We start from the raw sequence: 15,993 nt of genomic DNA, 5'->3' as shown, positions 1-15,993 counted from the left end.
TGATTAATTTTTTTTTTTTTTTAATTGAAGTGTCATTTTATATGTACCTTTTTCTTTTTGCGGAGAATGAATAATTACGCAATCTTTTTATTTTTTCAATTTTACGAGCCAAGATTTTTTAAGTTTATATTTCAAATGTATAAAGCTAGATAGAAGGAAAGCATAGAGCAACAACAAGGAAGAAGAATGCTTGATTTAATTTCTTTTAATTTATTAGACGTGAATGTGATGTGTCTCTTGTGTCATAACAAGTGATGAACATATAATATTGAAAGTAGGGTCATTTATCAAATGATTCGATTCGATTTTATATATTAACGGTTATATAAATATATTGAATCGATAATCAAACTAATAATATATTCGTTATCCGTTAGTGATCCTTAACATTTCGATTATTAATTTAATCTACAAAAAAAAAAAAAAAAAAAAAAAAAAACTCTTCCGCTGGGCAACGACCAACATACTTCTCTATAAATATTTTTTATATCCCTTCTTGTTTTCATTGTTGATATGTACTGGCTTCAACAATGACAACCTCTAAGCCAGTTTATTGTCTTAAACTTCCACATTAGCATGTGTTACCACAACAAACAACTAATGGATAACCACAATATTTTAGCATCAATTCGGTCTAAGTTATTTCCTTGTTTTTACTTTCAATTAGTTGAGTACATAACATGGTGGATCTCATTTGCCTTTTACTAAAGCGACAACACTATAACCATTCACTGGATAGAAAATTTCAAGTATCATATTATCGATTTAATTATAACAAACTCCAATATATTATAGTCAAACTAATATAACAAACTTCCAACATATTATAGCCAAACGAGATTTAGGAAAGGGAAATAGGAGACTAGGGGTAAATAAAGTCACTTTTATGTAATCAGAGATAAGAAAGTACAACTTATTGAATTGTCATTTAACCGTTAAGTAAACTTAAAGAGCCGATAATCAAATTGATAAGCCAATGTGGAGAAATAAAATTATTTGAAAATCGATAAATCAATAGTTTTTTTTTTCCGACTTGATTTATCGATTAAACCGAAATTTACACATTCTTAATTGAAAGTGTTTAAAATAAATTGAGGTGTTTTGATGAAAACTCACGGAAAGTAGGGATTCTGGATGACAAAATAGGATAAATACAATAACATATCCAGTGTAATTCTACGAGTGGGGTCGAGTGGGGTCTAGGAAGGGTAGAATGTACGCAAAGTCGCAAACTTTACCCATGTCTTGCGAGGTAGAGAGGTTATACCCGATAGACCCTCGGCTCAAGGAAAAACAAATGAAAGCAAATAAATAGAGCTATATAACCCTCAAAGGTGGCTCAGTTGGTTTGAGTATGACACTTTCAACGGGAGGTCTCAGGTTCGAAACCCCTATATGCACAACAGGGGTTTGTCTTCTGGGTCGAACTCGTCGCTCGAGACTTGTCTAGTGTGATTTAACTCTCTTTTGTGATTTGCGGGCTATTACACAAGAGTGAAATTTACCATGTGTGCACCCAAAAGGGAGCAGTTGCGGTTCCTATGTCAACCAAAAAAATAAAATGAAATAGAGCTATCTATTTGGCCGGTCAGCCCTTAATTTTTATATGATATACATCAAATTTTTATTATTTTATACGGAATAAATTTTACAGAAAAAATATAAATATTTCATAATTCGTTGATTTTCTTTTATGGCTGTGCAATATGCAGACAAATTTAGCTAGTATATGTATACAAAAACTGACAAAAAGTGAAAGATAAAATAAAATCGATAAACATTATTTTTGTGTTAAATTAGATTAGTTTTTTATTTTAGGGAAAATTTCAGAGATCTCCCCTCACGTTTTGCTTCGTTTCACTGACCTCCCCTCACGTTTGCAGTATTACGGCTACCTCCCTTATTTTAAATTTTTTGTAACAACTATTTTATTCTATTTATTACTAATGAAAAATAATATATCTAGACAGATCTGCCCTCCCTAAGATCATGTTGTTTTAATTAATTCTTATTTTGTCAATATCTCCTTTCCGGTAAACTGAAAATAAAATACCCCCAAGTACTCTTCAGTATTCTCATCAACCGAGAGTTCTCTTTTCCTATTCCTCTTCAACCGTCTCCATTGTTCTCATCGTATTTTCTGTAAAAAAAATAAATAAATAAAAAATCATTTTTTACTGATTGTGCCATCAACAAATAAAAATAATTTACTTGTAATCTTTCTTGTAAGTATATATGTCAAAGTGCTCCTTATGTTTTTGCTTCTAGGAATGAAGTATTCTGATGGGATTTGACAAATTGGGATTAAGAGGTTAAGGTCTCCAAACTGCCTCATCAGTTTAAAGAATGTCTTTTTATCAAAAAATTCATTTAATTTCTGGACTAATTGTTCTTCTCTTATAAGAATTTAATACAATGTTTTTTATATGTATATATGATACGAGCAAGATTTTATGACATTGAGATCACACTAAAGTCAAAGGCTTAATATGGGTTTGTTCAAAACCAAGACTGAAGGTTTACTTTGTTGTGTGGAGGTTTAAACTTGGCCCAGCTCCGCCTCTCCTCCAAGTGTTAGTATATGAGCTACGAACTAACTATATATGTTCTTGCTCGTTAGAACACTTGATAGTGGTCTAGTACATAGTGTATGTACTAGAATATCTTTAGAGAATTTATATTGACTATGGTTATACCTTTTCAATAAAATCCCCCTTAGTTAAAGTTTCTATAACTTGTTACCCCGATACAAAGATCTCTATAAGGATAAATTCTCCCTTATGTTATTAGCTAATGAACTGTTTTGTGTTAGTATACAAACAGGAAGATTAGTCCTCTTCAAAGATTATTTTGTTTACCATATCACAAGAAAATATATTTCAAATGGATGAACAAAGATCTACTTCATTGAAATTCATGAATTGAAGTGTCTAATAGAGAATACATCAAAAAAATCTATTAGGAAGGCTCTATGAAGATTATCATTACTACCAGGAAGATGAGTTGAACAATATGTACATTACATTCACAATTCTAGCAGCTTGTCTATTGCTGTCTAAATTTAGCCTCTGTCATACATCTGGCTTCTGAGCAGTATCCAGAAGCGCGACCATCTAATAGATCTCTTTTCTACGGAAGTCGCTGAAAATTAAACATCACACATAGACAGAGCAAAGTGACAGAGAACTAAGAAATTTACTTAGCATACATGTACATATAATTCTTAATATTCCTAAGAAATAACTTTTAAAGGATATATTGACAAAATAAGAATTGATTAAAAGAGCATTATCTTAGGGAGGGCAAAGCAGTCAAGATATATTATTTTTTCATTAGTAATAAATAGAACAAAATAGTTATTATAAAAAAGTTAAAATAGTGGAGGTAGCTGTAATATTGCAAACGCGAGGAAGGTCAGTGAAACGAAGTAAAAAGTGAGGGCATGTCTCTGAAATTTTCTCTTTATTTTAAAACTCCTTTATTAATTTAATTTGAATTTTATTATTAACAAAAATAGAATCGAACCCAACCTATAAGAAGTCCAGCTCGGCGGCAATTTGCTAATCTCCACCATACGAAAAAGCGCAAAGCAGCAGCAGCAGCTAGGGTTTCTTCTCACTATTCAATTTCGTCTAATTTCACAAGCTTTCTACGCCTCTGCTAATTTATCAAAGGTTTTGTTAGGGTTTCTTCTTTTCCCCCCTTTAGGGTTTAGATGAAAAAAAATAAAAATAAAATACGAAGTGTAGTTTAGAAATAATTTTGTATTTATTTGCAGGTAGTTAGAGAAAGAAATAATAGGAACCAAATGGATTATGATGTAGCTGAACAAAACGTTGCCGTTTACGGCGATAACACAGAAGAGATGGAACGAAACGATGAATTAAAGCCGTCAATTGATGATTCTTCTGCAGGGTTAGTTTGTAGTTTAGTACTTTATAGTTTGAGTCCTTTAGGTTTTAGATAATGACAAAATCACCCCTCTTGCATGAGGATGTGGTGAAAGTGTTATAACTGCTGGTTTTGCTTGTTGATAGAAAGCTTTTTGTTGGAGGCATTGCTTGGGAGACCAGAGAAGGTATTAATTTTTGATACTGCTAAGTTGTTCTTGTTTCCTTTTCTATGTCCCTTTTCACCTGTAAGTGATTGATGTTTTAGCACAGGCTCTTTTTTTGCCGGGTTGTTTTAGCATAGGCTTTGTATACAAATGTGGTGTTGGTCTGGACAAGTATATTGATATATGGATCGATGACCACATATTGAAGTCTAGTTTTTTAATAAAGTTTACTATTTGGACACTGCATAAAAAGTACTATAAGTCCCAATAATTGATAATTTAAAATATTTAAAGGCATACGAAAAGATCATGGTAAAAGAAAAACTAGTTTTACTCTTGAAATTCGAAAGGTGCCACATAAATTGGGACGGAGGGAGTAGTTGTTTACTTACTACAGCTGTCTAATAGTTCTGCTTGTTGATCATTTTGGAATTTGGTTATGATGCAGTGGAAGTTTTGAAACTCTGCTTCTGTTGAAGTTATAATTTCGATTAGGAAGGTGGGAATACGAAAGTTGGCCCTTTGTTCATACTCTCATCTCTTGAGAGCTTTTTTCTTGCCCCACAAATATGAAATGTTCGACTTTTTAAAATCTCACAACTCATACGCATCTTTTTTGATGATTTATTCAACGAAGCCATGAACATATATTTAGCTCCATGCCTCCATCACCAGTTGTAGTTCCCTGGTTCGAATTTTGCAAACATCTTCAATAAATCAGTAAAGCGCTGCAGCCTTTAAGTCATATGCTTCTTTGACATCTAAATTCTGCATTGTTTGAGCTTTCTTGGAACAATTTTCGAGTTGATTCTCTCCTTTGTTTATTGGCTTGTCTCTGTCTTCTTTTGGGTCTGTAATTTATTTAGATGTTTTAAAAAAGACAAACTGTTATTTTTGTATGAATGCACTTTCAAATAGTTTATGTTAGTTGAACTGTGTATACTGTGTCCAGTTTGTCTTTATTTCCTACTCTTATATCCAATTTTAGCTCTATACTTATTTTGTACATGTTATTTTCTCCAGAATCTTTTAGGAAGTATTTCAGCAGGTTCGGAGAGATAACAGATTGTGTAATAATGATGGATAAGATCTCTGGTAGGCCACGGGGATTTGGATTTGTAACATTTGCTGACCCAGAAGTTGCAAATAAGGTTTTAGAGGAAGACCACGTGATAGACGGTAGAACGGTAGGATATTTGCGTGGGAGTGTCTTGTACTGTCATGTTTTATTTGGTTTATCATCCTCATTTATGGAAGTTTATGTGTTTAAGTAAATTTTCTGTAATTTGTGGATCAGGTGGAAGTGAAGAGGACAGTACCCAAGGAGGACATGCAAGTCAAAGGAGCTCCAAAAACAAAGAAAATTTTTGTCGGCGGCCTTCCAATATCTTTAACCGAAGGTACCATTGAATACAGTTTCTCATTATCTATGATCTAAAAAAATGATGTTTTAATCTTGTGATTCGTTGCAGATGAGTTGAAGGAATATTTTTCTTCGTATGGCTATGTTCTGGAGCAACAAATCATGCTGGACCGCGAAACTGGTCGATCCCGAGGCTTTGGCTTCGTGACTTTTGATAGTGAAGATGCCGTTGAGAAAGTTTTAAACAATGGCCGTATGCATGAAATCAGTGGCAAACAAGTAAGTCACGCGACTCTGTACTTATCATGATTGATTATCTCTCTGGTGCTTATGTGAAATGAAATGTATACAGTTCTTTGACATTTTGATATCTTCAGGTTGAAATTAAGAGGGCTGAGCCAAAAAGAGCTGGTGCTGAACATGCAAATGAGAGCAGGCAGCGTCGTGGTGGAAGTGGTTCTAGATCATACAATGGGTTTGGTGGATCTGAAGGAGGAGGGTTTGGTGGATATGGTGGAAGGATGGGTAGAGGGTATGGCGGCGGATATGGAGGCTATAGTGGCGGCAGCGGCGGCGGAGGATATGGTGGTTATGGAAACATGGGAGCAAGTTATGGCGGAGGTGGTGGCTATGGTGGTTATGGAAACATGGGAGGAAGTTATGGTGGATATGGTTATGGATTTGGGTTTAGTGGACCTATGTATGGAGCAGCTGGGTATGGAGGCGCTAGCTATGGTGCTGCTGGTAGCTATGGTGGTCCCACTGGGTATGCTGGCGGTAGAGGATATACAAGTGGTGATGATGGTAGCTGGTATGGTGGGGCTAAAGGCTCTGTATCTTTCAATGCTAAAGGGTACGACACTGGTGGTAGCTCTGGAGGTGCTAAAGCATATGGGAATGGTGGTGCTGCTGGCGGAAGGTTTCATCCTTACCGGAATTGAGACGAGTCTAATGTTGCAATTGTTTTGACTGGCTCAAGCTAGATGTAAAATCGTTGCTGCTGAGATTTCTTTGTGGCTGATGATTCAGTTAGATGTAATCTGCTTAATTTTTGAGTAAACCATCTGTAGATTGTATTAGCATACTGATCTGAGTGAACTATAACAGTCTCTTGGCTTAAGTTATTTTACCCTTTCTGTTAAGGTAAGGGGAAGAAGTTGCAAACTTTGTAGTACCGATCTCAAATTTGGATACTGTTGCTTCTACCGACCGGGCTATTCGCTAGTTGGTAAATTAGAGGTGTGCTGTACATATTAAAACAACTTTTCATTTTTTCAGAGAAACTATGCAGAAGGCTAGAAGCCATTGTTTTGTGTTTGTTTGTTAGTTCTTAATCGAACTTGGGTATTTCTTGTCCTCATGTTTGTGTGGGAGATAATCTATGCTCACTATTTAGACTAAAATAGTAAGCAGACGTTAGGACTAAAGACTAATTGACATTGAGGTTAAGAAACTAAGTTGAAACATGTTTTGACACGAATTTTTCATGAAAATAATTGACGACTTGTGAGGAAATAAAACGTAAGTTGTTCAATATTTCGCGCAGAAGTTTAGTGGTTGCAAATAATGATAGCTAATCCTGTATTTGCGAATATTAAACTTCATTATTGCCAATGGTATATTAGGCAAAAAATTTAGTGATAGATAAGGCAGAGAAAGAGATAGCAGAATGACAAGTGTCTCACTGATAGACCCTACCCAGTAGCTGTAATTGACAGAGTAGAAAAGCCAGAGAACTTATCTGAGATAAGCATTCAGGCTTAAATCCAGTTGCAGTTTCCAAATCCTATCCGCTGCACTCTTCAGTTCATCTCCAAAGCAGCCATGGCAATGTGCTCCACATTTTGCCCCCGTGTATCAACTCACCTAAATTCCAAACCCTTTTCCTTTTTCCCAGTTAAACATCGCTTCTTTGTTTCAATCAAGGCTCAAGCTTCTGCTTCTACTCCCAAAGGTACTCTCTCTTTTACCTCTTATTTTCACTCCATGTACGTGTTTCTGTTTCTCTAATTGTAGTTTCAGAAATTTATTACTACTAAAGTTACTATTTGATTTTCTTGCAATAAGATATTATATGTGGATGGCAGTTGGGTATCTCTGAGCGCAATGCTACTCTTTGGTTTGTTTACTCAATTGAGTTTTCCAGAATATAGCGACTGTTGAGGAACCAACTGGAATTTAAAAAATAAACGTAATTTATGCTTGGCGAAGGTTGCAAAAGTGTTTCTTGGCAAAAGCTACTACTTTTAGCTTTTGAAAAAAATAGTTTCTGTTACTACTCAAGAGTACTTTATTTCCGCCTAAAAGCTTGGTCAAACACCTCTGACTTTCTAAAATAAGCACTTTTTGAAGAAAATAAGCATTTTTGGCTTCTCAAAAGCTTGACCAAACATGCTATTATTATTCCATAAATAAGGTTATCCGCTACACTGGCTGCTACTTCTGGCTGTACTAGTGATTATGTAACATTCTAGTAGATGTAGAAAAGAAAGAGGACGACTAATTTAGATATTAGTCTATTTTATTAAGCATATATTATACTCTTCCCTGTTTTATATAAGCTTAAGGAAAGGCCTCTTTCTGTAGCTAGAAAATTGGAAGGTCTTTAAGACTTTAATCAGTGGAAACTGGAAAGTCTTTAGGACTTGCGGATATCCAAAGCACTGGTATGTAAAAGTTGAATGGGAATATGTTGGATAACATGATGAGCTTTTTGAGTTGATTTATCACGGCTGCATGGTATCGAGGCTATTATGCAAAGCGTTAAATTTTAGCAGTTTTAAGTACTGTAATATAAGTTTTAGCACCAGCAGCTAGTAGCAATAGAAAATTATCAAGGCATTTCTCTTGATCCACACACTTGAAAGCAACAAGAAATTATTCTGGCAGCATAACATCACGTGAAAATTGAAATAGGATGAAATTATTGGTGGTTGAGAAGCTGATTTCCTCTTTTAAGGTGTCATTTTGCATTGAGTTATAGGTATCTCTTTCTGATGCTATTTTACAATTGACAGAAATATTAGGTGTTTATTTTGTCTGATTGAAATTTTAGTTTGTCTGCAGATGATGATATTCCAGCAAGCATTGGCTTTCTAGGTCTTGGAATTATGGGCTCCCCAATGGCACAAAATCTCATAAAAGCAGGGTATGATCCAATTATTACTTGATAGACTAATTTGATGGATTTCAATGGGCTTTCACTTTGTAAACTTCATAAATCACAGGACAGCGTGTAGTTAACTTCATACTCATCATTGTTATCGTTCTTTGTTAACCAGCTGAAACAGTCTAAACATGTGGTCTTGTCTGGAACAATGAGACATAATCTTTATACTTAAATACCTCTTTTTCTGAATAATCGAATTTCAAGCTCTTATGGTTTTATTGTGTTTGTTCTCATGCTGCAGACGTGACGTGACAGTCTGGAATAGGACCAAGAGCAAATGTGAACCCCTTATCTCCTTGGGTGCAAAGTAAGTATATGCCGATTTTGGTTTAAGCTGCAGGCATAAGTTTGTTTGAATTGGAAATCCAGGAAATGTGGGTTTAAACTTATAAGATAACCCAACAGTGAAGTACCCAATGGTAATCTGTGGTAATGCTTGTATGGCCTCGTATTAGATCACCAAAAGTTTTCTCGATTGTTGTTGCTTCGGGTACTTGAGGATATTTTGCATTTCAAAGTAACTTGAGGTTCGTTTCTACAGATACAAGTCCTCCCCTGAGGAGGTTGCTGCATCTTGTGATGTCACATTTTCCATGCTTGCAGACCCGGAGAGTGCAGTGAGTTTATTTAAGTGCAATTTCTCATGTTTCTGTTTATTTGACATGTCTAGCTAGCATCTAGAAGCATTACCTTATTTTTCCAGCTGGATGTTGCTTGTGGAAAATATGGAGCTGCAAAAGGAATGGGTCCAGGAAAAGGGTATGATTTACTTTCTCTCCTCTGAAATTTTCAAGTTTTGGACGTTTATAATTGTTCTTCTGGGTGACATGTATATAATTCTAATTATTTTACTGTTAGTTATGTGATTGAGTTTGGAAGTGATTCTAGTCAAGAAGTGCAGCAAATGCTTTGTTGATTTTGTTAATTTCAAAATGAATTTTCTTGGGATTCTTTTCCCCGGTGCTTATTATGTGAGATATCTGTCTTAGTTATTTCTGGAAACATGAGGTTTATGATTGTTCATGATGCAAGAAGTTGGAATGAAAAGAAATGCAAAGTTTCCATGCTTTAGGCGGAACTAATTATAAGTTACACCTTTATATAATCTGAATTTTGTGGACCTTGTCATATGTAAAACTGGTGATTTAATCATCCTTGTGATTTAAAATTTTTGTTAAAGTAGATATTGCATTTTATGAACGCAAGTTTCTTTGGGTTGCTTTATCTTGACTCTCATTCAGATCTCTGAATTTCATTTATGCCTTCTCATTCTGTATGGGTAAATGCAGTTACGTAGATGTCTCAACAGTTGATGGTGAAACTTCTAAACTGATCTGTGAACAAATTAGAGCTACTGGAGCTCATTTTTTGGAGGTGAATATTTCTGTCTGTCATTCATTCTGCACACGAAAGCTATAATTCCAGTTTTACGGCGCCACCTTTCTCCCAGGCCAATGAAAAACCAAATAAGAACAAACTATTGTCTTGTGTGTGTTACCATGTTGAATAATATTCCATGTTTCTTCAATATTCTCGAACAGGCTCCAGTATCAGGGTCCAAGAAGCCAGCAGAAGATGGACAGCTAATATTTCTCACTGCAGGTGAGGCTTTTCCCTTCAATGTACTCGAGTCATAGGCCATGAAATGTGCATTGGTTAGATACTGTTACATGTTTTCAATAATAAACTTTGGTTGTCGTTATGCACTTTTAAGTTTTTCCTTATCCGATATATACTCCATATCTACAACAACAACATACCCACAGGTGGGGTAGGTGGGGTATGGAGAGGGTAGGATGTACGCAGACCTTACCTCTGCTTTTGTGGGGCAGAGAGGCTGTTTCCGAAAGACCCTCGGCTCAAAGAAAGGAAAAGAGAAGGAAAGAAGAGAAAAGAAAGTGAAGGGAACAGAAAAGTACTTCGAAGCAGATACAAAAAGTATAGCAGTAAAATAGCAAGATACAACGCAAATGTTCAACAGATGGTAATGCACATCGAAGAGTAAGAAACTACGTGAGTACTAAATAATATTCCTAATAGCAAGAGGCAAACCAACTGCAACAATAAATAGTAATACACATCGAAGCATGAGAGACTACGCGATAACTGGAAAGAAAAATATCTCAATTAAGGGAAAACTTATAGTTGGAAAAGGAGTTAAAGCAGAAAAGAGATAAAACTGAAATAGCAAGCATCTGAATGTCGCATATGTAAAGCGATTGGTCAAGATGGGGCTAAGCTTTGGGTGGTGAACCTATCTATGGTGATAATTGTATACTGATTTATGTTCTCAACTAGAAGATAACACACCATAACATATGAATCAATTGGGTTATATATCTCCAAGGGATGGGAGTAAAATATGAGTAGTGTATAAACCTATGGGAGGTCATACTTCTATTGTGATTCATAAGTCTAAACTCTCTTCCCCTTCCACCATCACCCTGAGAAGGTGTGCCCTGTACTGGGACTGAAATTTCAACTCATCATCTTGTGAGATAACTCTTAATTCTCATTTTATGAAATGTACTATTTTTAAAGAGAAAAAAAAAAAAAAAAGACGGGGCTGTTACTGTATACCTAGAAGCATGAGAACTGGTGTCTAACAAATTTATGAAATTAGCAATCACCCTTCATTTATAATTAGTTTGGATTGCACAAACTTTGTTTATAGCTGGGATAACCTATTATTTGACAAACAATTGACTTTTAATTTGTCCACATGATACTTCACCTGAAATATAGCCACAGGCAATGCATTTATCTCTCTAATTTCGTCAAAAGCTGTTTAGTCAATTTCTTGAGGCTATCAAGAATTAAGTTAAAACCACGGATGCAAACTTTTCAGGTGATGCTGTGCTGTATGAAAAAGTTGCTACACTATTGGATATCATGGGGAAGGTCTCATTCTGCCTCTTCACTGAGTCTGAGTGATGCAACTCTTTCCACCTTCTAATATTTTCTTCCTTTTATCTCAGTCAAGATTTTACCTTGGTGAAGTTGGTAATGGAGCTGCAATGAAACTTGTTGTCAATATGGTTATGGGAAGGTTCGGCTTCTGAATCCATTTTCATCTCTTCATAGTTTGTTCTATCTTAACTAAAACTAATGTCAACGTCCTTTCACTAAAAAACTGTGCAGTATGATGGCCTCATTTTCTGAAGGATTAGTTCTTAGCGAGAAAGTTGGACTTGATCCAAGTGTATTAGTGGAGGTATTTCCTGATAAAACAAAATGCTTATTTTTTAGGCTGGCCCCCCCTTGTGAATATGTTTCTTGTATCACTTTATCTTCTAAATGGTTTATAAATTATCTTGCACGATTTTCTGTTATTTGCCTAGTCGCAAATAACCCGTCTAATGAAGAGAACAATATAACGAGATGCATGTTTGTGCTCTTTAGGGATTCTGAACTGGATATCTGTAGGATGGTAAATGTTGATAACATCCTGAAAAATTATCTTTTTGGATTTCTGAGGAAGAATGGAATTCAATGTTGATTAAAAGTTGTTGAGAATTTACCTTTATTGGGATACGATTAAGCCAGCAGTAAATACAAAAAGGGAAACAAAGGGGAAAGGTTATGTCCATGATCAATTCGATTTGCTGAAAACTGATACTTAAAGGATATTGAGTAGCATCCTGTGAGGCTGTTGAGTGTGGAAAAGTTACAGAGATGGCTACATAGTGAAAAGTCTGCACTGGCTTATTAATAGCTCCCCGAGCTCCTGAGCAATGCATGGTGTGAAAATGATTTAAAATAGATAAATTGTGCCTGAGGAAAAGTAAAATGAGAACGCCTACGATGAATCCTCAATTCACTTGCTGATGTAAAATCAGCTCATCTTTGTTTGAGTTGCAAGTACTCACAATTTAATGCAGGGTGAAGACTTTCCGGCTTTCTTTTTCCTCTTTATATGCAAGGAGAACTTTTTTGAGAAATTTGTCGTCTCAATGACATACCCGAGGGATTTTCTAGTATAAGATTCTCACAAGATGCATTGAATCTAGAAATATGTCTAATATCTGTTGCTAAGTTTTGCTCCATCGTTTATGCACAGGTGATCTCGCAGGGTGCTATTAGTGCCCCAATGTATGCCCTTAAAGGTCCTTCAATGGTTAAATCTTCGTATCCGACAGCGTTTCCTCTGAAGCATCAGCAAAAGGTTTTCTAACATTCCAAGACTCTCTACTGTAGGCAAACTAAATGTTGTCTTCTAACCAAAAAATATGATTTTCTCAGGACCTTCGTCTAGCTCTGGGTTTGGCTGAATCTGTTTCACAACCCATTCCAATTGCTGCAGCAACTAATGAACTTTACAAGGTAGCAAAATCTCATGGACTGAGTGACCAGGACTTCTCTGCAGTAATTGAAGCGTTGAAAGTGAAATTGCAACAGTAAACATAAAAGTAGTCTTTCCTGGTGACAAGAGGCATTTTGTATTGTAGAGCTCGCGTACAATATATCCACCATGATGCGGCGAATCTTTAGGTTCACAACTATTGTTTTCATTGTTAACCCATTTCAAAGGGTTTTACATGTATACCTCCTTTCACCCTTTTAAAAATCTTTCTGGGTATTGTTCAAACAACTGGAATGTCTTTATTTGAATTGGCACCTTTTGCACGTACTCGGATGATGGCACTTGAGTACTTTCTATTCATGTTCTTTTAGAAGCTTTTAACTACAACAGTCAACAGTAAATCTCACTCTGTCGGCAGAAATGCCTGTCATTCATCAACACAACACGATTTCTGATTAAGTACCTCATATACTCCCATGCTTAGTGTTATTGTCATATCTAGTCTAGATAATATTTGTATATCAGTAGGAAAACGTAGGGAATACATAAGAACTCAAATTAGTGAATATCATAATGAAGTGGTTTAAAAATAGGAAAATAGATTGCCAACCTCAACTAACTTGGGATCTAAACATAACAATATTGTTATCATCTTCAAATTACATGTCATATTTGCTACTAAAAAGTGGGGCAATTGTTTATAGAGATGGTTGAGAAGCTGGTGAAGCAGTAGGAACTTTTAAGCACTTGTATGATTTCACTACTGGTATGGTCTACACGCCTTTCCCCATACCTGCTCTTGCTTCCCCCAAAAGGGGAAATAAATAAAGGAAGGAGTTGGTTGGTGAACAGAGTTCCAAATAATTATGCGCTTGTCGCAGGTAACAGGTACCTCATCTAACTAGTTGAGGTGCCTGTAAGCTGCCCGAACACTACAATCATAAATAGCAAAAAATAAAGAAAGGAGGAATAATAAAACAACCACTTTAGCCTTTGTGACAGGCTTAACATGGTTGAAACAGCAGGGATCTTTTTGGTTTAAAAAATTAAAACTTTGATGGTTTCAATGGATCCGTCAAACTAATCGATTGCACGTTGTATCCTAGTATATTTTCTCTCCGAATATTCTATTTCCGACAATTTATCTAGGTTAACCACTCTTTTCTTTTCGGGTTTTGGGTCCTCTGTCAGATAATATTCAGAAGTGAATTAATAAATTCAGAAGCTACATAACTTTCTTATAAACACAAACATTTCGGAAGTCTATGAAAAATTGCTGTTTTCTTTTTTTAAAATTTTCGAGAGTTCCGTCTTTACGATAGAGGAGTTAGGCATGACTCCAATATGTATATTTACCAAAAATTATAATTACATGGAGGATGACATAAACTTTAGCCTCCATAACTTTGGAGATGTTAGCTACGACCAACATATTACATAATTGTATGCAAAATCTTAGTACAAGTTGATCAATAGAGACACTGTTAGTCTTAGAGTAATATGTTGCACCATATGAAAAAATGCTGTTGAAAACATAAATTGTTGATTGGGCAAATAGCGAATATGAACCCTTTCCCCCTTTTCAAAGATCTGATTGCCAGATCGAAAGTAGTACTTTTACAGGTAAAAGATCAAATCTACTTTGACATAAGAATTTCCATTTGAAATGAAATGGTGGGTCTAAGGATTTAATTTCAAACAAAAGTTAGTAAAAGAAAGGACGGCTGGACAAGAATAGTAGTAGTAATGGTGAGATCCAAAGGGCAAGGAAAGCTATGTGCTAAATGCTAATAAAGGAGTTTGTACTAATGCGCATTGCTGTAAGATCTAATTTCATACAAATGAATGGTCCCTTTTTAAATATAGACATGTCCTTTTCTCATGGAGTATCCAAATATGAGAAATTCATATACATAAGAGTAGTTTTCACAATGTGAAGCGCATTGGAATGTTTGAGATTTAAGCAGGTGATTGTGTCTTAATTTGTCTGATTCTCTGCAAAATCAATATGAGTTTCTAATACTATCAAATGAAAAAAGAAATACTATTAAATGAAACATTGCATAATTCAACATAGTTTATCTATTCTTTATAGTAAATTCATTTTCACAATTGTAAATAGGTGTTTGGCTATGAATTTGATGATATTTGAAAAAAATAGTATTTGAAAATTCAAGTTGTCTTTGCATATGTATTTCGTTTGAAATAATGATGCCGTTTTGTAAGAAAGAAAAAAATTACTTAAAAAAGTGTTTAGAACCAATTTTTCAAACGTAAGAATTTAACTTTTTGACTACAACTGTATAACCAAATAATTTTCTTGAAACAAAAGTTTTTTTTTTAAAAAAAAAACCCTCTATAATGACACATATGTGTATAAGAAACGCTTAAAGGTGTTATAAATGTATTAGATAACTTTATTCTATTTTTCTTCTTCTCACTCCATGTTGATGCTTGGATTCCTTTTCCAGGTGATCTCTTTCTTTTCTAGTCCAAAACAATACTCTATCCTCTATTCCTTTTAAACGATTTATCTCAACTTTTCTAGCTAATGTAGACAAATGTTCTACTACCATACGTATTAAAATTTCAATTGTAATTCGACGTACTAACAAACTACTTCCCTTTCCATATTAAAATTCTAGTTAATATATAGACATACTATTAACCATTTCGCTTTTTCATATCCAAATTATTCATTGGAATACTTTTTGCTGATTCAAATCAAATTTATTACAGTAGTTAAAGCAATCTACTTTTAATAATCATGCGGGTCAAATTAACTTTATTTGACCAAGTAATTAGTATTGCTAATTGCACCTAAGGACAACGTTGGAATTAAAAGTAGGGAGTTGCATCATAAATATATAGTACTCTGTTTCTGTTGCTGATTAATTAAGAAAGTCGCATAAGGAGATTATGCAGACAATGTCATTTACAGTAGATTATTGAAAGGCTAAGCATCATTCATCCATAAGTGGGGCCTACAGAAAATAATTTGCAAATTACAGGAGCCCACGTTGCTAATTACTTGTACATTCGTCTGTTTATTATGATACTATTAGTTATCGGTGCTAATTCACGCTCTTTGATACTGCGTG

General features: G+C 34.9%; 2 protein-coding genes across 6 annotated transcripts; both read left to right on the top strand.

Annotated features, from left to right (window-relative positions):
- The first annotated feature begins 3,513 nt into the window (after positions 1-3,513).
- On the top strand, positions 3,514-6,737 carry LOC132055332 (heterogeneous nuclear ribonucleoprotein 1-like). Of its 3 annotated transcripts, none has more exons than XM_059447096.1 (7): positions 3,514-3,664; positions 3,778-3,915; positions 4,038-4,078; positions 5,081-5,244; positions 5,355-5,457; positions 5,530-5,699; positions 5,798-6,737. In XM_059447096.1, the coding sequence occupies exons 2-7, from the start codon at positions 3,809-3,811 to the stop codon at positions 6,359-6,361; spliced, it is 1,149 nt and encodes a 382-aa protein (XP_059303079.1). In that variant the 5' UTR covers positions 3,514-3,664; positions 3,778-3,808; the 3' UTR covers positions 6,362-6,737. The 3 variants fall into 3 exon arrangements, with proteins under 3 accessions (XP_059303079.1, XP_059303078.1, XP_059303080.1); XM_059447095.1 differs by having other exon boundaries at positions 3,516-3,674; positions 3,779-3,915; XM_059447097.1 differs by having other exon boundaries at positions 3,550-3,674; positions 3,787-3,915.
- A 352-nt stretch (positions 6,738-7,089) lies between these two features.
- LOC132055333 (glyoxylate/succinic semialdehyde reductase 2, chloroplastic) lies at positions 7,090-13,219 on the top strand. 3 transcript variants are annotated; one of them, XM_059447099.1, is made up of 12 exons: positions 7,090-7,374; positions 8,490-8,568; positions 8,831-8,896; positions 9,131-9,206; positions 9,293-9,348; positions 9,879-9,963; positions 10,131-10,191; positions 11,438-11,490; positions 11,568-11,638; positions 11,731-11,803; positions 12,650-12,754; positions 12,832-13,219. In XM_059447099.1, exons 1-12 carry the CDS (start codon positions 7,245-7,247, stop codon positions 12,988-12,990), a joined length of 1,014 nt encoding a protein of 337 aa, XP_059303082.1. In that variant the 5' UTR covers positions 7,090-7,244; the 3' UTR covers positions 12,991-13,219. The 3 variants fall into 3 exon arrangements, with proteins under 3 accessions (XP_059303082.1, XP_059303081.1, XP_059303083.1); XM_059447098.1 differs by having other exon boundaries at positions 7,094-7,374; positions 8,487-8,568; XM_059447100.1 differs by having other exon boundaries at positions 7,233-7,374; positions 8,476-8,568.
- Positions 13,220-15,993: the final 2,774 nt, after the last annotated feature.

Source organism: Lycium ferocissimum, chromosome 5 (genome assembly GCF_029784015.1).
Source record: "Lycium ferocissimum isolate CSIRO_LF1 chromosome 5, AGI_CSIRO_Lferr_CH_V1, whole genome shotgun sequence".
Classification (NCBI taxonomy): domain Eukaryota; kingdom Viridiplantae; phylum Streptophyta; class Magnoliopsida; order Solanales; family Solanaceae; genus Lycium; species Lycium ferocissimum.
Note: the sequence above shows the minus strand (reverse complement) of the source record. Positions and strands in the feature narration are given on the sequence as shown.

Excerpts from the sequence above, each read along its gene's own strand:
- LOC132055332 (XM_059447096.1), top strand. The coding sequence starts at position 3,809 with ATGGATTATGATGTAGCTGAACAAAACGTTGCCGTTTACGGCGATAAC. Across the intron at positions 3,916-4,037 it reads ATTGATGATTCTTCTGCAGG|AAAGCTTTTTGTTGGAGGCA; the intron begins GTTAGTTTGTAG and ends GCTTGTTGATAG. Across the intron at positions 5,458-5,529 it reads TCCAATATCTTTAACCGAAG|ATGAGTTGAAGGAATATTTT; the intron begins GTACCATTGAAT and ends GATTCGTTGCAG.
- LOC132055333 (XM_059447098.1), top strand. The coding sequence starts at position 7,245 with ATGGCAATGTGCTCCACATTTTGCCCCCGTGTATCAACTCACCTAAAT. Across the intron at positions 8,569-8,830 it reads CAAAATCTCATAAAAGCAGG|ACGTGACGTGACAGTCTGGA; the intron begins GTATGATCCAAT and ends CTCATGCTGCAG. Across the intron at positions 11,639-11,730 it reads GTCAATATGGTTATGGGAAG|TATGATGGCCTCATTTTCTG; the intron begins GTTCGGCTTCTG and ends AAAACTGTGCAG.